The 21,990-nt window shown below is 53.5% G+C and overlaps 1 protein-coding gene across 1 annotated transcript in view; it reads right to left on the bottom strand.

Annotated features, from left to right (window-relative positions):
- DLGAP2 (DLG associated protein 2) overlaps positions 1-21,990 on the bottom strand; it is a 784,363-nt gene that overhangs the window by 15,523 nt on the left and 746,850 nt on the right. The window contains 4 exon segments of the mRNA XM_045055166.1: positions 7,129-7,544; positions 9,848-9,933; positions 15,915-15,956; positions 16,939-17,288. Of these exon segments, the coding sequence (XP_044911101.1) occupies positions 7,129-7,544; positions 9,848-9,933; positions 15,915-15,956; positions 16,939-17,288 (894 nt within the window).

The raw sequence follows: 21,990 nt of genomic DNA, 5'->3' as shown, positions 1-21,990 counted from the left end.
TCACTTAGAGGCAGCGAGTTACAGTTTGTCACGTGCCTATGTTTGCTTTTCTGAGCCATCTGACAATAAGCCATAGCCCGCCTGTCACCTGCCATCGCCCTGGGCAACCACACTCTCCTTATCCTTCCTAAAGAGTAATTCCCTCACACAACTAATTCTGCACTGTTTCCAGAATTTTTTTCTTAAGCAGGCTCCACGTCCAGCATGGAGCCCAACAGGGGGCCTGAACTCACGACCCCGAGATCAAGACCTGAGCTGAGATCAAGAGTCGGACGCCTAACTGGCTGAGCCACCCAGGTGCCCTTGCCTCTAGGATATTAAAGAGGAGTTTAACACATGTGACTTCCCATAGAAGCGAATACATTGGATAACACTTTGGCCTCCCTTCAGACTTAAAAGTATCGTCATGCGTCTTGCTACCTGGGCCCACCCGTCTTCTGCAAATCCATTTCCAAGAGGGGCTTGCCCCCTCCCACACCCACCTCCTTGACCTGATCTGCCGGGCAGCACGGGAGGAGGAAGCTGGCACCAGGGAGGGGAGGGTGCCCGGGTTCAGGACTGAGTGCCCTGGGGACGAGGTGGGGGGGGGGTGGGCAGGTGTGGGACAAGGCAGGACACAGTGTCTCCCGGGAGGGGTGAGAGCATCCATTCACAGTTGGATCCCCCAAACTGAACACGTCTCTCTGGCTCTGGTCTCACCAGCACCAAGTGGAGGAATGATCTTGAAATGTTGAAGTTCCACCTGTGAACCCCTATCACCTGCAGGACCGATGAGAACATTTAAAGAGACTTGTTTTGAGCGAGCTGTGGCTGCAGGAATAGAAAAAAGCGGTGGGTCCGTGTGGTTTCCTGCACTCACTGCTCCCTCGGCGGCTAATTACAAGTCAATCCGTTTCACACAATTTCAAGTTTTAATTCCCAGCTTTCACGGTCTTCTTAAAACGTGATTCAACAGAAGTATTAACATAAAGCACTTCACTGTAGAATCTTTAGCACATCGTGGAGAGATGGGGTCATACCTTGGTGCTGGTTTAGTGTAGTGAAGAGATATTACAAAGGGCGTACGTGGATTCTTGCTCGGGAGAGTTGGCGGACGTCAAAGAGCAGCTCGCGACGTGATTGCTAATGTGCTCATGGCAGGAGCGCCGGGCGCTTCAGTGGGCCGATGCTCTATCCAGTGCCTTTAATGCAAATAGCTTCCCATACGGCAATGAAATTGAAGTGAAAAATTCAATTTATTCTCTTCCTCTGTCCTTCCCTGATGTTGTCCTAGTTTGGACACTTTCTTTCAAGAGCTACCGATAAGGGCTAATGCTCATCAGAATGCAAATTTACAAAGAACCTTGTATGACGATTGCCTCTGACGTGCATGGAAATGCGATGAACTCACTTGCTCCCGTTAAGTTACTTTTCACGTGTCTACTACAATTTCCAATTCTTGCAAATTTTGGTATGACATGCCAGCAGAACATTCACATGATCCTTTTCTTTCAAAATTTGAGGTGAGTTTTTGTAGAATTTGCAGGTAGTTTGAAATGATCATTTGAATATTTATTCATCCCTGATCTCTGGGATCTTCCGTGACTGAGGTTGTGGAGTGGGTGTCGGAAAATCACTGCCCCCACAGGTGTGTGTCCCCCTGTAAGGTTTCAGCGTTACTGTTTTCATATTTATTGAGCACACATTTCTGGTTTTTTTTTTTTTGAAATCATATACTTAGTATTTAAAAGTTATTTAAAGAACAAATTGATGAATGGAAAAGTATAATCTCCAGATTAACGGTAGATCACAGTCAACTATGAAATCTAGCATCATTCTCCGTGGATTTGAAAACAAGATTTTTCTTTTTCTTTTTTTTAAAATATAATTTATTGTCGGGATGCCTGGGTGGCTCTGTTGGTTCAGTGTCTGACTTCAGCTCAGGTCATGATCTCACAGTTGGTGGGTTCGAGCCCCAGGTCGGGCTCTGTGCTGACAGCTCGGAGCCCAGAGCCTGCTTCAGGTTCTGTCTTTCCCTCTCTCTCTGCCCCTCCCCTGCTTGCAGTCTGCCTCTCTTTCTCTCTCTCTCTCTCTCTCTCTCTCTCTCTCTCTCTCTCTCTCAAAAATAATAATTAAAATATATATATACCTTATTGTCAAGTTAGCTAACATGCAGTGTATACAGTGTGTTCTTGGCTTCAGAGGTACATTCCCATGATTCATTGCTTTGGAGCGCATGTTTCGTGTCCATCCAGTTTCACGTGGCTGTGTGGCACCTGGGATGTGTGGGACCTCCCTGTAGGCACCTGCCCTTGGCAGCAAGGACCTGGACACCGGTCAGAAGGCCAGGAGCAGCAGCTGTCCACCGAGCTGTATGGTGGGTAGGTCCCCAAGGTGCGCGTGGCATCTGCCCCTCTCAGGGCCATCTCCCTTATAGCTGATACTTGTCTGTTCTCTTCTCTGTGGCTGTGCGGTATCCAGGCAAACTGCGGACTGCAGGGTCCATGTCCTCCTCAGCCCCGTGTCATGCTCTCGTAGGGTAGCTCTGAGCAATCTCTCTTCTTCCCTGTGCCCGCCACACAGTCTGCGAGCCAGGCGTTGTCCCATCCAGGGATCACGGCCGGAGTCCTGGGGGTTACCCCCCGTCTTCTGGGGTGGAAAGCAGGTCCTCGAGTGAGGAAATCGCTGAAGCCCCACCCGCAGCCCCGGGAGTCTGTGCCTCCACACATCTGACCCAGCGGTGTTTAGATTATCAGCTAATTGGGCAGAGTTGTTTTGGGCAAGAGAACCTGTCAACACCTGTCCGAAGACCCTACCGTTGAGTCCCTCGTGTGGCCCATGTCTCTGTGGACCTACTGAATGAAACTTGGTAGCTTTGGAACAATTGCTTTGATTCAAGAAAAACACCTTATTTGCTTTGTTTCACTTTATGCCATTTACCCGTTGGGCTTAATGGATACAAAAGTCCCCAAACGCTAGCACAGGAATGGTTTACCTTCCCTCTGGAATGTATCTTTGAATGATTTAACAACAGGAAGCCTGCCTGAACATGACTTAACTAAACCAGTATTTATTTGGGCTCATGATACTTTTTATTAATCATAGAGGGCTGAACGGATCTAACTTCGCTCAATCGGTTCAGTGAGCTGTGATTATAAAATTACAGTTTTGGGAAGAAATTATTTCGTGTGATGGAAATTTCAATATTTGGAGCTCAGAGTTCTGGCTTAATGAACCACTTAACCTAATCTTTAGTTTTTAAAGGGCGCCATCAGCAATAACCCTATACTTGTTCTTAAAATCAGGGCAAGAACCACAGGTTATCTTTCCTGTTACAAATTATTAGGGAAATATCTAAACGTGATTAATAGGGTGCTAGTTTTAGGTGCAAAGTTTACAGAGGAGACACATAATAAATGTGTCCTCTTTGTCCACAAGAAGATCAAGGCGTCTGGGCAACTTCAGTAAAGAAATTAAGAAAACCACAAGCAGCAGACCCAGTGGATCTGTTCTCTGTTCTCTGCGTCCAAGTCCCGCAGCAGAGCAGTCATCTTAAGTCATTACAGAGTCCTGGGAAAACCGCACACAACCCACATTGGTAGACGGTATCTATAGAACGGGGAGCGCCCAGGGCACTCCCAGCCCCTGAGTGCCACCGAGGACCTGGAACTCTAGAGGACCCAGAACTCCAGAGCATTCTAGATGCCATGGTCTTACGAGGTGCGAGGGGGAGCGGGACTGTCCCTGTTTATGAAGACTGCTCCTCTCTTCCCCCGCTCCATCCCCTCTTTCTTTGTCTCCCCTGCAGAGCACATAGGGCTGGGCGCTGCTGGGGGATAATAAACGTATCAGACATGATCACTGCAGCAGGGCACCGAAGGCCTCCCATGACAGCAGATGGACAGAGCTTTGGGAAAACACAGGGACTGTCCTGTCCCTCAAGAAGAAACGCTCGTCCCAGGGTGTGGAGGTGACGGAGCAAAGGGGCTCCTTCCCGCAGGCAGGTGCACGGTCCGCGTCAAAGCAAAGGTCTTCTTACAGAGTCTTGGGACAGGGGCTCCTGTGCCACCGCCCTCCCTCTGCCCCCTCTGCTGCTCAGCCAAATCCAACTCCCCCTCGAGGCCCTGCACCATGCCACCTTCTCCACGAAGCATCTTGGAATCTCCCCCCTCGACAGCATCTTATACCTCTGAGTTTCTAACACACCTGCCTGCCTGTCTCCTACTACACGTGATGTTTCCCACTCGCGATAGTCTTGTCCTGGTCTCACTTCTCCATCCGAGGTAACTGCAGTCTGGGTCTACACTGTACCCTGGTCAGTCTCCACTAGCCTACATTCTGTGCGGTGGTGCCTGGCTCACAGCATGTATCCGGTAAATATCCGTAGGATGTTTACGTTAACGACACAGTCCAAGAAGAAGGCCCCAGAGGTTCAAAGCAGGCTTTAAAAAAGGTGTTTAGGAAACGCAATTGAAGGGCAGCAGAAAGTCACCTTCCGCCATAGTTTGCTGGAGAATGTGCTCTCCAACCGAAATTTAAATATTGTGTATCCTGAGATGATGTAATCTTACAGTTGATTCGGGTCATTGCAGGCCATCAAACTGACTTTCGTATATGGTGCCCTTATGGCACTCTTCCCAGAATTTTCTGGAATGTCTCGTATGACAAGACAGTCATGACTTATTGCGATGCTGTTTCGGTGCTGAAGCCTTTAACTGTCGGATCTTTCGTGTTTAGTTTGAGAAAGAACTTATGCTCTTTTTTCTTTGCTCTCTTAATCTCCAGTGGCTTATTAAGGATACCCCAGGTCTGTATTTTATCAGCTCAGGAGTTCTCTCTGAGGATAAATGGGTGTCCCGGCCAAAATGGACCAGAATGAAGCAAATGGCCAAGGATGGGACTCAGCACTTTGTAAGACACAGAAGAAGGTGATCCCCAAGAACACAGATGGGAAGGACGCAATGTAGGGAGGAAGTTTCCAGTAAAAGAATCTCGTGATTTAAGAAATTCAGACAGCACAGCCAGCCCTGAAATACAGCTCTTGACAGGAGATGCCCTGACTCTGACACCTCATTCCACCTCTTTACTCTGTGGGGCCTGGGGAAAGAGAGTGACCCCGAGCCTTGGTTTACTTTGATAATGGAGACGATGCTCTCTACCCACCACCCATGGTGAGCCCTTGACGAGGTACGTGAAGAACTTAGCGTAAGATTTGGCACAGGATACGTGCTCGTACGTGCTCGTACGCCTTCGTATGTGCTGGCTTAGAGATTTCTTCCTTTAAAAAATACCCGTTTTAAAGCTGATTCTTGGAAAATAATGACTGGGTTAAAAGGATACATGAAATATGGGAAATTCGGATAAGGGAGCTCTTGTGCTGGACCACCTTACAAACATCAGTGGCTGGCGACCCTGGTTGCTCTGCACACAGAGGGAAGCCAGAACTTCTAGGATGTGTCCTGAGGGTGCAGATTCGGAAGATGACAGGATGAAATTGGCGGACACTCTGTGGAGCTGACTAACTGTTACCGCTGCGTCTTCCTCCTGTCTCCTCCTCCGCGGTGCTCCGCTGTGGAGCCACGGGACGGGATGGGGGACGTGCGTCCTGACTGACCACCCGGCAGGTCTGTGCGCCCCAGGCCCTGCAAGAACTCACGCCGAGCACACACACACAGTGGGGACGGCAGCCCGGCCCCGATATCCCACCAACGTGCACAATTTAGTTTTCCTGTGTCTTTGGGAGAACGATTGTAAGTCCCTGTGACGAGAAAAACAATTTGCCAAGCCGACGCACATACCGACGAATGAGAACAACGTGCGGGAAGTAAGTGAGTTTTCAGCACCACAGTTGTGAGCAAGCCCTCCACTGAATGTGCCCCAAGCAGACAACAGATTGGGACAACCGCATGGGGATGGTGCGAGACACCAGCGGCCAGAGCCGGCCAGGGAGCAGGTTCAAATGGCTCACCCTAGCAACGCTTCCTCCAAAATACTCAGGGTCTGATGGCGGCCCAGGTAAACCACATGTGGACTTGGATGACTCAGAGAGAAATGTGGGGGAAGGAATTAGTGATTTAAGGACAATCTCTCTCTTTCCTCATAGGTTAGCACCATAAGTTCTAACAACTAGAGATCCATACACCAATTATTTTCTTGGCTTCTAGGATCCCAGGGCCATTTTACTCTGTACGTTATGTGAAGTCCATATAATTTCATCACTGCATTTCCATTTCTAGATTACTGACGCATTCTATTACGGCAGCCATCTAGACATGTAATGCCAGGGCACAGTTCCCAAGGACGTCAGCAATCTTTTTGAACTTGAGAATTTGTAGCGACCTAGCAAATGTACCAAGGAATTCATGGAAAGTGAACAACCACTTTAAAGACAGCATGATTTGTCGAGTCAAGACACTCAGAAATGCCTTTGAGAAACTGTACTGTGCTAAAGACCAGGGGTTAGTTCTAAGTACGTGGCAATTATTCTCATGGTAATCTTGTTCCAAAAACAAAGATGGCGGGTACTTGCTTGGAAGTCACATGCAGTGATTCGTGAAGGAGGCCGCTCTGACAATCCTCAAGATAGGGTTCTTCAGGGAAATGGGGAGGAGGTGGGCAAAAAGGGACGCTGTCCCTTCCTGCACAGAGAGGCAGAGACCCGTCTGAGCCATTAAGGGTTGGAGCAGATCTGCTCTGCGGACCCTCATTCAGGAAGGTCAGATCTGCGCGCGGCACTGCGATGGGAACGCACCGTCATGGGGCCGGTTCAATCTCCTGTTCGTCTCCAACTTCTCTTTGGCATAAAGCCAACTCCACTCCATGTAAACACGGGGCAGGAAGGACTCTAGCAAACACTCAGAGTGCTCCACGTGGAGAGAGCTAGCACGTGGAACACGAGATTAAGGATGCTAACGACACCACAATCAGCACCACCGGGCTCACGATCTAACAAAAGCCAGGAGGAGCCCCTGGAACATGTTACCGGTTGCTTTTCTGTTCGTTCTCTTGTCTGTTCTCTTGGAATTGAGTGGGATGCAGTTGCAATTTGCCCAAGTATCAAAGGACATTCCCGCATTAATACTGGCACCTGCCCGTTCATGCTACTGCCCAGGGACGGGGTTAAGAAGCCACTGGGGGCTGTGTTCTTACTTTCCTCCGAGAGGTCATTCTCCTCTGCCTCTCTCTCCATGTCCTTACACCAGCCTTCCATCCTCTTGGTCTCCGTGTGTAGCAGCTTCACAAACCACGAGCCGTCCCTGCGGCACGGAGACATCCTCCCGGTGTCTGCCGTCTCGACGCACGGCTCCAGCCAGGGCTCGGGAGGGGGCAGGGTGGCAGTGTCCACGGGCGCCCTGTAGTCCTCTCTGTAACTAAAGACCCCCTGGGTCCGGACAGTCCTGACCGCCCCGTACTGGGTGGGCGTGCTGGGCTCCGAGTGCCGCTGGAAGGTGGGACCAAACTGCAGGCCCTTGTCCTCCATGGTGACGCGTCCCGGGAAGCCCTCCAGCTCCAAGTCTGCTTGGACGGCGGCTGTCACGCTGTTTGAGCGCTTAAAACGTCCATGTCTGCGGAGGCGGGAAGGAAGAAAAACGAAAGGCTTTCTGAGATGACTTTCTGCGGCACACCTACGGCGAGCTCGCACACAGCACTCCTGCGAGGCAGCGAGCCAGCGGCTCAAGGGAAGGTGAGCGTTTTCACCTCTACTGCCGCTGCTCTGGGGTCCCAGCTATGAAAGCACATTGGGTTTCGCTCATAAGCAACCTCTGACATGCACCTACGTCTCAGTGCCTACATAATGCCCACTTAAGACGTAAGTGTACTGGAGGGCACCGTGAGGAGAGCGGCCCGTGAGACCCCCCCCCCCCCGCCTTGGAACAGTGACCTCCCTTTGCAAATCCGCCACGAGTTTACGAACTCCCGTGTGTGGCATGCAGGTAAAAGTAAGGCCGCGTTGCTTCTTTGATATAAATAACTTCTGTACCCTCTGACTTCTGGGGACACATTTCAGGATGTGAGTTTCTCCTCCTTTCTGAATATCTTAATATCGTCTCCATTAAGTCTTTTATGCAAAATAATGAATCTGAGCTCTGACTTTAGCAGGTGTTTGAAAAACATTTTCATCGTATGTATTTGGAGGCCACCCATGCCGGCACAGCCAATTACTGAAATGATGGGTAGGAAAGGGCTTGTAATTGGAGTCCAGACATTGCTGGGTGAGAACTCTGTGTGTGTGTGTGTGGGGGGGTACATCCACACTGTACCCTAACTAAACATTCTGGCTTCTCCCCATTTGAACCTGCAGATGGCAATAGCTGTGAGAGCAGCTGGTTAATGAATGTGCCACTTACTTTCTTTGCTGGAGGCAAACAAGAGAGCAAGCCAGGGATGGGACGGAAGGCAGCAAGCCCAGATTCCCCAGTGCAGAAGCCGTCCAGCCTCTGAAAGGTCTATTGGGAGCCTGGGAAGCCATTAGTTTGTGGTCTGAATATCTCTGCAATCAAAACCTTTATGGGTTGGGTCCTAAAACCCTCCAATGAGAATGTCACCCAGGACCTTACCAGCTAGATGTGAACAGAAGTTGCAGATGTAATGATGCTCTCATTAAAATTCATTTTTATGAAATTTATATGATATGTTATTTTAAATACAAAAGAATCATCCTGTTCTTGTTGCAAAATAACACTATCCTAATAGACATCTCTTACTCTGTAGTTGAAGTCATGGTGGCTAAGGTCTTAAATATCTTTCCTTATCTCTCTTTCTTTTCCTTTTGACATTATTAGGTGAGAAGGCATGCATCTGGTCGACCCTCAGGCTGATGTGCTCTTCCTTTGGGTGAAGAACTTGGCTTTCAGAGCCATCAGATTTCATAGGCAGTAAATTACTTTAGAAAGAATTATTCCCTTGCCTCTTGCAAAAACAAGACACAGGCGGATGCTAATTCATACTTGAACGACATATTGAAAAGTATAAATATATGACCCTATTTCCACGAGAGGCATGAATTATTGATGGTCAGCATGATCTAGGTGTTTGCAGTCAGGTTTCTAACAGATGGTTCCTGCTGGGGAACCTCATACCCCTAACAGATCCTTCCTGCTGGGAACCTCGTATCCCTAAAAGACCGTTCCTGCTGGGGACATTGTATCCCTAACAGATCGTTCCTGCTGGAGACCTCATATCCCTAACAGGTTGTTCCTGCTGGGGACCTCGTATGCCTAATACATCGTTCCTGCTGGGGACCTCGCATCCCTAACAGATCACTCCTTCCTGCTGGGGAACCTCGTATCCCTAACAGGTTGTTCCTGCTGGGGACCTTGCATCCCTAACAGATGGTCCCTGCTGGGGACCTCGCATTCCTAACAGATGGTCCCTGCTGGGGACCTCGCATCCCTAACAGATCATTCCTGCTGGGGACCTCGTATTCCTAACAGATCACTGCTTCCTGCTGGGGAACCTCGTATCCCTAACAGATGGTTCCTGCTGGGAACCTCGCATCCGTAACAGATGGTTCCTTCTGGGGACCTTGCAACCCTAACAGATGGTTCCTGCTGGGGACCTCGTATCCCTAACAGATTGTTCCTGCTGGGGACCTCGTATTCCTAACAGATCACTCCTTCCTGCTGGAGAACCTCGTATCCCTAACAGGTCGTTCCTGCTGGGGACCTTGCATCCGTAACAGATGGTTCCTGCTGGGACCCTTGCGTCCCTAACAGATGGTTCCTGCTGGGGACCTCACTTCCCTAACAGATCGTTCCTGCTGGGGACCTCGTATTCCTAACAGATCACTCCTTCCTGCTGGGGAACCTCGTATCCCTAACAGGTTGTTCCTGCTGAGGACCTTGTATATTTCAAAGGGGCTGATTACCTCTTCTCATCTTCCACCTGGATGCCGACAGAGTGGTATTCCCGCAGGCCTCGGCTCTCCGTGTCCGAATCTGTGGCTGTTTCCACCTAGTATAACACAGAACATCTTATTTTAGAACCACGACAGGGGACCTGGGTGAGGGACTGTTTTTTGTGTGTGTTCATTTGCTGTAATTAATTGCACATATAATTAATACAGAGTTGCACTTGACCCAGTAAAAATCACAGAGAGAGGGAAATGCATTGTACTGGTGTAATTACATTGCTACTGCGTTTCATCAAAGTTTACATAACTCCTTGAACTCAGCGTTGTGCTCTGATCTCTTAAACCTATGCAAATACAACTGCTTAGCTCAGCTAAGGCAAGAAAGAGGCTTTGTTGGGTTGCATTACTATAGGGCTGAAAAGCTCCTATCACACCCTACAGTGGAGAAAGTAAGTACAGCACGAACCAGAGAGAGCTTGCAACAACATAAGCAATTTAATGGAAGTATACTGGTGGCGGTATCCACATACAAAAACACACGGCAAGGACTTTCAGTGTGTACCGGGGACACTGAGGCAACGTCTCCGACTGTTCCCACCTGCAGGTGTCTCCTGTATGCTACCAGGACTGTGTGCAGCAAGGCCATGTCAGAACACAGCAGAGACTGCATTTCCCATGGAGTCCTGATCGTGGTTCTCCTTGCCAAAATCTCTCCCAAACCCAGAAAGCATTTCAGGACCACGAGCAGGGACACACGAGGGAACTCTGAGACACTCCGTTTTGTGGAAAACAACAACAACAACAACAACAACAAAAACCTCTCGGTGCGAAAAGTCTGTGAAACCAAAGGTTAGTTTAATCGTAAATATTATCCTGGCTACTCAAACATCCCTTTCCTTTTTCCCAGAAAAGATTACTTACTGTATCAGTAGGATTTTGACCCCAATCTAAAATGCCACAGCTGAGTTGTAAAACACATTTTTTTTCTTAAAAAGTATTAATGATTGCCACAAGGGTAAGATATAACCCATTAAACAAACAATTGTGACATTCTCTTCTGTGATGAGGAGAGACTGTCGTGGTAATTTGTGGCTGTCCTATGGCTGAGCTCATACCATCGAGGGCCAACTAAATTTGTGGCAAAGAGAAATGATCTTGATAGCTGGTATTTGTTTTAGGCTTACCCCGCCCCAGGCACTGTGCTAAGAGCATAGGAAGCATTATTGCATGGAGTGCCCACGATACTCCTGCTGTTACTTCCTGCCACACTGGACAGCTGAGAATCAGAGAAGGTGAGAAACTTGCCCAGGGGTGCACAGCTCACTAGGGCAGGAGGGTTTACACCTGAGTCTCTCTGACTGTAGCACCAGGCTCTTCCTAATTGTTTGCGGCCGGAATAAATCCGGCCGCGTGAAGACTCTGGCACCCCCAAGAATCACCGAGAACACCCCCTCTTACTGCTGGAGTCCCGAACACGTGCACACAGGTCGCACCTCCTTTGTGTCGCGTGGTTTGACATGGGGTGACCCCTGGGGGAGGGACACTGTTGAATCAAAATCCTATCCCCGCTGCTGTCTCTCCTTCCCTCTCCAGTTTTAAGGGGGTCATGGCTTTGATGAAGTTCACTTTCCTGGTCGTGGAGACTGTTACCACTATTATCTCACACAAAGGATCACAATAAAAATTAAAGTATTTGGAACGTCGTCCCCGTCAGAGCAAACAGCTGCCTTGTGTCTTATCTGCTTGCTATTCCGTTTTATGAACATGACCTAATTTATCTGTAATCAGTCTTCGCTGGAGAGGTAATGTGCTTATTTCTAGTTTTCTGCCATTATTTATGCTGCCGCTATAGATATGGGTGTGCACGTGTGTGTGTGCTTTTGTGACTATTTTCACAGCACAGGCGATTTCTGGGTCAAAGGTATTACTACGCTTGACGATTTTGGTCGATGTCGTCGAATGTGACAGACTCATAATATGGGGGAGATCACTGCGTACATATACTTTTAGAAAGACTTTGGTAACGGAAAGAGCACAGGGTTTTATCACCAAGATGTTCAGAATATTTGCTTCACTTCTACTTTAGGATTTTGGTCTACCAAATTACCTTACTCTGGCAAACGCGTGAGGCGTTCATCGTAGCGGTATGTAGAAGGTGAAACACAGCGGGTAGTCATGGAGGAGAACGGTGACATCGGGTCGGGTATGATTTATTTGCTCAAGACACGGAACGCTATGCAGTTGCGACACGGAAGATGCTTATGGTCCAAGGCACACTAGCAAGTGGCGTGGACGGTGCAGTCGGGAGCTGCGTGCGTACACATGAAACACGCACATGTTCACGGGCATGTGAACACGTTGCATAAGTGACTAACGCACACAAGCAGACAAGAAGACATTTTCTCCCCTTGTCCCGTCTGCACATCCCCTCCGCTGGACCCCTCTTACGTTCCTAGCAAATGAGGAGACTACAGCTTCTGGAGTCAGGTTCTGCTACTGCCTGGCCCTGTGACCCTCCGGTGAGTCTCTTAGATTTGGTTGAATCTCTTCTTCCTCGTCTCAAAGATGAGGGGACATCGGACACTTCATTTAATTGTAAAACGCCACAGGAAGCCAGAGTCACGTGTGTCTGTCCACAGCAAGTGTTAACGCTCTGTCTTTGCACCTCAACTGTTAACAGGTGTGTATGATATGGACATTAAATTTGAGGAATTTCACAGATTTACACTGGTTGTCACGTGTAACTTTCTTGAGGGAAAAACGTAGTTATCCCTATTTTCAGAAGGTAGAGGCTGAGGGGGACGGTAAAATCATGTATCGCCTGGATGAGCTAAATATTTATCCATTTTGGAAATCCTGGGACCAGAGACCCTTGTATAGATGGAAAAAAAAGCAAATTCAGGACACAGGAAAGGAATTACTAATTTACACAGTGGGAAGGAAATGAAAGGAATGTCTTCCCAAGAGGAGACTCTGGCTAGAAGGGTCGAGTGATCTTAAAAGGTTTGAGAACTATAGACCGATGTTCATTTTCACAAGACCGGCCATGGACTAGGCTTCGAGAGGAAAGCTGTATTTTAAGCGAACCTTTTCTGAAGGGCTCCCTGATGCACGGGGACAGACGCCTCCCCAGTCACCACAGTGGGTGGCGAGTGCCGTCACAGAAGACCGTCCTGGCTCTGTGCACCCCGCAGCGGCTCTCCCTGCGTAAGGCCAGAGCACTGGGAGCAGAGCCGTGTGCCGTGGGGAGAGGCAGGGAGGGGGGCTTCTAAATACGGTCCATGCTGTTGCGTGCGTGTGCATGTGTGACTGTGTCCGTGTGTGTGTGACTGCGCGAGTGTAGTGTGTACGTGCAAGCGTGCACGTGCATGTGTCTGCGTGTGCATCCACATGCCTGGCTGCACACGGGAGCACACACGTGTACGTGTGACCGTGTGTGCTCCAGCAGGTGCACAGTCAGTCTATGTGAGCACACACGCACGAGCGTGCACACAGCACATGCACGAGCATGCTTGCACATGTGTGTGGGTATGAACACGTGTGAGCGTGCGTGTGTGAGGTGTGAGCCCACGGGTGCGTGTGTGTGTTGAGTGTGCATGTAGGTGTGTGCAGACACGTAAGCACAAGTGTACACAGGAGTGTGTGTGTGTGAGCGTCCAGGCACACACGTGTGAGCACGTGTATGTCAGGGAGTGTGAGCTGGACGGGAGGCGGCCCCCGTGCGCCCTGGTCCCCGTCTCCTGCACGTAGGGGTTTGTGGGAAGTCAGCTGACGAGCTGCTGTCTGAGCCTCGCTTCCCCAGGACCCAAGAGAAGGGTCCAGACAGGCAGCCGGAACCGCCGTGGGCCGCGGCTCCAAAGGCGCGTCTTTGGTGGCTAAACGCAGATCGCTTCCGCTCTGCCTTCAAGACCTGGCGTGCGGCTGGGCAGGCGCACGGTGGCTGTGTCTCCCTCGGGGACCTGTTCCACGTCCAAGAGAGAAACGTGATCTGCCGGCCTGCCTGCTGGGAGAGGCTCAGCGCAGCTCTGAGAGCAGGTGGTGGCGGTGGGGGGGGGGGGGCTTGCGGGGACGTGCGGCGGCTCAGGCTGGCGAGGGAGAAGTCCGTGCCGGCGGGCAGACCCACGCTCGCTCAGCCGGACGTTTGAGTGGAGTAACAAGGGGCCTGCATCGATGCCTCCGTCCAGTCCCACAACCCGGGGCTGCAACAGACCGTCACCACTCGCGCGTCCGGCCGGGACAGCTGAGGCAGGGGGCCTGCGCGTGGAGCCGAGCCGTGGCGTCCGGACACAGGAGACACCTTCCGAGGACTCACAGACACAGACGCAGACGCACAAGCAAAGAAACCCCGTGGTGACAGACCAATCACAGACACGAACAGAAGGGGAACACGAAGGAGAGAGGCACGCGTCACCGTCGAGTGAGGGAAAGGGGGGCGGGGCGTCACGGTACCAACTCTCACGCGGCTAACGCCGAGGAAGGCCTGGGGTCCTTCCCCCAAACCCGCAGAAACGGCGGGAAGATGTCGTGCGGTGTGCGTGGTCTGGTGTCCTCGTGCAGACGAGAGCCCGCCGTGGTTGTGGGAGCGTGGTCGGCGGTCAGGCGGGCCTCCCCCCCGGGAGCCGGGCCGAGCGTGTGCGACGCTAGCCACCTTCCTCTACAGGCGACGGGACGGACCGGGGCGGACTGTGCTCGTCCATGCGAGTCGCAGGAACCGAGCCCGGTCAGGCTCGCAGAGGGCACCGTGCGGCCCTTCCCTCGTTTCTCCCGCAACGCCCCCCTCCGTCCTTTGACGCTCACGGCCGTGTACCCGGAGGCAGGTCCCGTACCCCCGAGCCTCAGTCTCCCCGCCGGTAACTTGGATGTGGTAACAACACCTCCTGGGGGTATGAGGTGAGAACGGGCACGTACTGGGGAGCCAGGGGCACGGCGGTGTCCCGAGCTGCGCCTTCACAGCGCGGCCGGCTGGCCGCTCCTCCGTGCCCTCGGGGGTCTTTGGGGTCTTGCCCTCGGCTTAAGTGGCCCCTCACCCCGTTTCCTCGTGCTTTCCTCTTTGAGTGAGCTGCCTGCACTCCCACCTGTCACTTCTTTGACTTATTTACGCTAAGACGGGTTTCTGTGACGACGTGTCCTCTTGGCTCCTCCGTTCTTTGGTTTGACAACTGCCAGGTTACAGACTCACAGGATATTGTGCATTTTTTCTGCCACAAAACAGAGCTGAGTCCAGCACACGCGCGCACTCACACTGGTTCTCACGGACCACTCGGCCACCGTCACCCGCGCGCCACTTATCCGACATTTACCGAGCACTTGCTATGTGCCAGGCGCTGTGCTAGGCGCTGGGGTGTGAAGAGGGGGAGGGGCAGCCCTCCCAGACACGCGCTCCGGGGGCAGCTCCAGGAAAGGCTTCTGGGGAGGGGTTTACGCGGGAACCGCGGGAAGCAGTGAGTGGTGGCAGCGGGAGGAAGGACGTTCCCGCAGAGGAAAGGCGTGCTTGCGAGAAGCACAAAGGGCCACGGGGCAAGTAAAAGTGTGGGGGCTTCTGGGGGGGGGGTGAGGCGGAGGCGGGAGGGGGCACTGCCGAGCGGCCGGGTGACCGAACGCGACACGTGTTCCTGCTCTTAGCAGACAGTGTCAGAGGCCGACATGCCCCTCCTTGTCCACGGCTGGCGTGGGCAGCCAGTTGGAAGCCGGAGGCAGGGGAGAAGGCCAGAGGGTGCATGGGCACCCAGGGGTGTGGAGTCAGCCTCCTTAACTCGGGGACCGCACACGTCTTCCTTGGAGACGTGACTTCAGAGCCAGGACGGCCAGGGACCCCGGAGCCCCACGTCCCACTGCTGTGGCCCCGGCAAGCCCGTCAACTGCGGCGTTACCGGCCTGGTTTGAGCCTCATCTTTGCCCTCATCAAAGTGGCGTTAATTGCACATCACTGGGGAGGCGGTCAGTGGGGAGCACCTAGCATAGCGCCTGGCATATAGAATCAGGACAGAGAGAGGTGACAGAGCGTTTGTATGAATAATCCAAAACAGGGAGAGAAAATAAAAATTCATGCGTACTTGGCTTTGGAGTATATCTTGGTACTTACATCTGACCTTGGGTATGGCTGATGTTCTGGGAATTCAGAATCCTAAACAAAACAATGAAGCCACAGTGTGGAGACCTGGTTCAGACGACCTAGTCGAGCGGGCGGTCTCCCCAGCCTGCTCTCCCGTGTCCCCGGGATGCCCGACACGTCGTGCCCCCTCATGCCAGTGCCTGGCACGCGTGGCCCCCGGTCGGGGCTCCGTTCACCCTCTCCCTGGCGGCCAGGAAGTCCTGATTTTACAACTTCCGGCTGCACACAGGCTGAATGGAGGCGAACCGCGCTTGTAGAGCCTCGCCGTGCGGCAGAATCTTGTGGGGAGAGTCGCCGAGGCAAGACAGGGTCGGCGTGAGGGTGACCCGTGCCCCTGACTGAAAGGGGGCTCCTGGGTCCTCACCACGTGCCTCCCGCCCCCTGCCCGGAGACCGCGACACCCTGTGCAGGCAGCGCGTCGGGATCTCGGGTGGGAATTGGGGCCTCGGGGTGCCGTGATCCCTCGGTGGTCTGAAACTACGGGCCTGGCTTTGCCTCCCCCACTACAGGCCCAGAGCGCCCCACGGCCGGCGCACAAGCGCCTTCTGGGGGCCATGACCTGAGCAGCTGTGGGCTCGCCTCAGTCTTTCTTCCTTTTACCGTTTTATTCCCAATGCCCTTTCCCCCCTTTTAAGCGTTTGGCCAAAAGACTGAAAGGCTTTCAAAATACCAGGGTCCACCAAAAATACCATCCTTCCGCAGCATCAAAATGAGCTGTCTGCACACTCTCTAAGCGGCCGGTGGCCCCTAGAAATTGCCCTGGGGGGTGGGGGGCCCAGGGTAGCAGGGGCGGGTGTGAGGCGGGGGCCCCAGCTGCCCCCCAGGGGGGGCCGCCTGGCTGCAGACTTGCAGGCTGCGGACGAGCTGGGCCCGGCTCTCGCGTCGGCGGCCCTCAGAGGCCGCGCTCCCCGCCAGGGCCCCAGGGCGGCCGGGCGCCATGTGTTAGCCTACGCTATTCGCAGAGCCCACTGAGCAGGCGGCAGAGAGAGTCTACCTGGATCCCGATGGAGGAGCGCCGGCTCTTGAGGAAGTCCTCCGCCTTGGACACCAGGACGGCCTTGTCGCTGGTCCGCGTGGAGCCGCTCTGGCCCTCGGCAGCGAGGCGCTGGGCCGCGGCCGTCTCCAGGGCGAGGCTCATGGCCTTGTTGCTGTCCAGACTGTCCGTGGAGTTGTAGAGGCCGCGGCCATCCTGGGGCCACGGGGACGCCCTCTGGGCGCGGCTGTCCTGGTAGGCGTCCTGGGTGGACTCCGTGCTACTCTGCGCCGTCACCGAGATCAGGGGCTTGGACGTGGTGCGCGGGGGCACGGGCGGCGGGGTCTTCTTGTAATTCGCGTACGACACGGCTGCGAGGGAAATCAGAGTCCCATCAGCAGAAGCACCTTCCCCTCCCCCGCCCGGAAACCGGGTCCCCCGTCCGCCCCCCTACGACCCGCCGGGCCTGTCGGAACCCGGGGCCTAAGAAGTAGCGCAAACTGTGGCGGGAACCGCGTGCTCACCGAGTCCGCACAGATACACTCGTAACAGAGGAAAAGGGTGAAGCCCCCCAAAATGCAACAATGGCGACCGGACTAAGGGAGTTCTGACTCAGCAGGACAGATGGCGAGCATCGTGGGCAATGCTCGTGTCTTCGCGCCCCGCTAAGAAGCACGACACGCTAAATTATGTCCAGATGAAGGAGGAATGTACTTCAAAGAAAACCTGTGTACGGAAAAAAGGTTAGAAGCACAGAAAACCTTCGCCAGGTCATCACCGAGGGAAAGCGTGGCTGACTGTTGTCTCCTCCGCTTCTGTGTTTGAGGAATGTTTGTGATGAGCAAGTTCTATTCTTCCAACGGACACGAATGTGATCTGAGAAGCTTGCTCCCTGTAAGGACATGCTTACTGGGAGTAAGCATAGGCGTCGGTGGAGAAGGGACACCGAGATCCCAGATCAACCCCCGGCCCAAGCCTCGCTCGCGTGTGTGCCCCTCACCAGCCGCCCGTCTCCCCCTGTCCTTCACATCGGGCTTCTCCACCCCCAGCCACAGTCAGTCCACCGAAGAATACAGACGCATCTGGACGTGGAGTTAAATTAAATGTCTCTGAACTCATTAGACACCTTTGCCGGGCTCAGCGTGTTACTTATTTTTCAAGTGACGACGAACTAGTCCTTTTTCACATGAATGTGTTTTCCATTACAGCTGATGATTTTCCTTTTTTAATTAAAAAAGAAGTTTAATTTTTGAGAGACAGAGACAGAGACAGAGTATGAGCAGGGGAGGGGCAGGGAGAGCTGGAGACACAGAATCTGAAGCAGGCTCCAGACTCTAAGCTGTCAGCACGGAGCCTGACGTGGGGCTCAAACTCACGAACCGTGAGACCATGACCTGAGCCGAAGTCAGACGCTCAACTGACTGAGCCACCCAGGCACCCTGATGATTCTTCTTTATGTGGAAAGAAGAGCCCACAGAAGTGCTTCTGAAACAGACTCCTTCACCACGGTGCAGTGCAAAAACGCACGCACGCGGTCCATAGGCAGGTGAGGGCTGCTGTGTGCCCGGCCACATGTGCATGGGAGCATCTCCTGGGGAGCACTTAGCATCCCCCCCAGCAGGGAGAAGACTGGGCAAGTTTCATCTACGATTTTCAGAAGCTGTCCTGAGTCACCGTCCTGCTGCGGCACTTGGGAGCACAGGATTTCCCCTGTTCTGTTCCTGAGGATTTCAATGCCCTTCCCTGTTCCCTATCCTCTCCCCCAATTACTGCTTAATCTGTGTTAATGGGTTTTCCTAATAAATAAAACCTCAGATGTCATTCCAAATAAAAGTCGGCAAATGACAAAATAAGCGAGTTTGTCACATCAGGATGATCTGAGTTTAAAGGCATCAAAACTGCACGTGAAAATTTATGAAACGGACACATTTTTAAACGAATGCATCAAAAGAGACCCTGGAAGGTAGGGAACAGATGGAGGGAGCCAGTTTTTGGAAACACAGGCTTTGAACTCTGTCTACACAGAGGAGCATCTAAAATCACCTTTCTTATTTTAAAGATTTCCCCCCTAATGTGGATCAAGCTCTAAAGGAAGATTATTGAACACGGACCATACTCGAGGCGTTATTCTAGGAGATTCAGACACGCACGCAGTATGGTTCCTGAGCTCAAACACAAACTGCTTGACGTGTTGAATATAAGGGTGCGGGCCTCGGGGGTGGAGGCTGTTGGTGCCTTCTCTGTGCCGCTGGGCACCGTTCCCTGTCCCGGGACATCCTTCTCATCTCGTGTCCTGGGGTCACTTCTGCCGAACCCCTGCCTTCCCCGGAGGGCTTGGACATCCTCCTCCGGGAGTGTCCCGCCCTTGCTGTCAAAGTGGTTGAAGTGGCTAGGTTGGTGGCAGAGGGCTCGGTCTCCATAGGATCTCAGGGAATCACAAGGGCGCTCGCCCCTGCACCTACCCACTGACGTGTGGTGGGTCTGCTTGGGTCTCTGCCTGTGAGACGCTCACTGCAGCCGCCTGCCCTCTCCCGCCCTCCCTGTTCCTTCTCTTCCTCTCTGGCTCGCACAGCTTCCCTGCCACTAAACTTCAGAGGCCACCAAGCCCTTGCTCTGCTGGACTTTACCTCCTTCCCCGCTCACCAGCCGCCTCTCAGCCCCACGCTCCCGAACCCTGTGCGGCTCCCTCTCGGGTCTGTAGGGATCCACAGGAGGGTCTCTATGGGACTCACCGCAGGTCAGCGGGCAGGTATCTGCCGAGGGCCCCGTGGGCCACGGTGGGGCTGCTGCCGGGGAAATCCACAGAAGTGGGCCCGCTGGCCCCACAGGCTGCGGTGTTCAACCTCAGAGCTGCTAGGAAGCCCCTTCCCCCCCACCCCCACCCCCGCCCCCAGCTCTGGCCCCGCCCTGCAGTCTCAGCGGAACCCTCTGTGTGCGGGTACCCCCGCCTTGGCTGGCCCTCCCCCCGCTTCCTGGCCACCCTCTTTAGAGGCTTCTGCAACAGGTGGTCGGCGACAGATGCCTGGGTTCGGACCCCAGTGCAGCCTGCTAGCGGCCAGTGGGACATTCGGCAACAGCAATTTCAACAAAATCTCGCGCATCTGCCAAGTGGGGATAAAGCAGCCCCCGCGCTGATTTGTTTCGAGGATAAAATGTGTGAGCACACTGATGGCACCTGGACCGGCCTGCGCCCATGTGTGCGGTCCTTTGCTGTGTCCCGTCCCTCCTCTGTCCCACAGTGTCTGCCTCCTCCCGGAGCCAGCCCGTGCCCCGCCCTTCTCCATCCTGACCTTCCGCGACCTAAACTTTTGTTCTTGATCCTTAAACAGCCTACTTGAAAGGGTCCATCTCCCCTTGGGAGATCACATCCAGCCTTTGTCTTTACCGTGTCCTCCTGTGTTGCTGCACCTCCCCGCCCCCTCACCTGCACCATCTCCACCCCCCTCACCTGCACCTTCCCCACCCACCCACCCCCTCACCTGTACCTTCCCCGTGCCCTCACCTGCACCTTCCCCACCCCCCTCACTGCTTCAAGGGCCTCCAAGGACAGCATGCAAAGGCCCACTTTCAAGTCCCCAAGCCTGTGACTGTGTTGAGCCCCATATCCCCTCTCACATTTACTGTTGGATCACTTCATCCTATTTCTCCAACACGGCGACACATTCCCTTCTGGGCTTCAACTGTTGCCCCCGAGTGGCCCCAAAGTCACACCCCCTGAGCTGCAGCTCCCCTTATGGACGGGGACAGCTTCTGGTCTGCGGCCCAGTTCTCTCAGACTCAGCACTCAACTCTCTCTGTGGCTTATCTTGCGCAAGGGCACCCCTTGGGTTTGTCCTCCAGACGGGACAGTGATCCTCCCTGGCCCCAAGCCAGTCTCGTGCAAGCTTCCTCACTGACGTCTGTGAACGGACTCTGGTCTGCTCCCCTGGCTTCGCTCCCATGCTCCTGAGTCCTGAGCGCCCCATCCTTCCTCCTCGTGGCTGTTGCTGGCCTCAGTGATCACCACCCTCTCCAGCCCATCAGTCCTCTGGACCACACACGTGGATGCTCCACAGACATTGCTGCGGGTGCCCCTCGTGGCGCCTGTCTCTCTCAGGCTCTCACCTCCTTCCTTTTATTTCCATCTTGTGTCTCATACGGGAGGCCTTCCCTGGGCCTCTCCTGACTCTCAGGCCCAGGAAATCTCCGCCTCGGCCATCCTGGCCCCAGGCCTACATCCATGGCAGCATTTCTTTGGGCGAATGGTAGCTACCAGACTCTGAACTTGTTCGCTCCGGGGAGACGTGTGGTACCTGTGATGCCCGGGGCCACGCCTGGCACATAACTGGGCCTGGATGAGCTTATGGAAGAATCCCATAGCTTTAGGACATGGCCACGGTCGCTGGGGAGAAGACATGGCTGAGGTCCCGGGAACCGTGGGGTCCCTCCCCCATCACCAGGGGCTACGTGGTTTCAGAACAGGTGAACTGCAACAAGTGAAACGAAAGCCGCGGAAGACCCACCTTCTTCACGAAGCTTATTTCTGGCGATGGAAAAACAAGCTACGGACATGTTTGTGCTTCTCAGACGTTAACACAGAGGAAAATAACTTCTGCCGTCGATAAACTTAATTTACACGTACCGTACAGGTGCACGGAGGGGAAACACCAGTGGGTTCTGAGAGGAGCAAGGCCCCAGGGCACAGAGAGGCTTGGCCGGAAATCACTCTGAACATCTGGAGGGAGTTAAGCTGTGAGATGCAGAATCCCCAAAGCTGTGTCGGGTCGGAAATCCCCGCTGACCCCGCTGACCCAGGAGGAGGCATGAGGGGGCCTGAGAGTCAGGGGCGTGAGGGAGGGAAGAGCAGGCAGGACTCCTCCCGCCCAAGGAGCACGGGGTATGAGGAGTGCCTGCGCTCACAGGGCAATCAGAGGGCAGCATTTGGGAGAAGGGCTCCAGGAAGCGGTCCTGGGGCAGGTTTTTAGCACAAGGGCAAAAGGGCGGAGGTCTGAGTGGGCAGGAAAGGAAGACACTAGTGAATACACTGGCATTCGGGGCGGGACCCCAGGCCCGGGGGGAAACGGAGAGTCAGAG

This window comes from Felis catus, chromosome B1 (assembly GCF_018350175.1).
Source record: "Felis catus isolate Fca126 chromosome B1, F.catus_Fca126_mat1.0, whole genome shotgun sequence".
In the NCBI taxonomy this organism is placed as follows: Eukaryota; Metazoa; Chordata; class Mammalia; order Carnivora; family Felidae; genus Felis; species Felis catus.
Note: the sequence above shows the minus strand (reverse complement) of the source record. Positions and strands in the feature narration are given on the sequence as shown.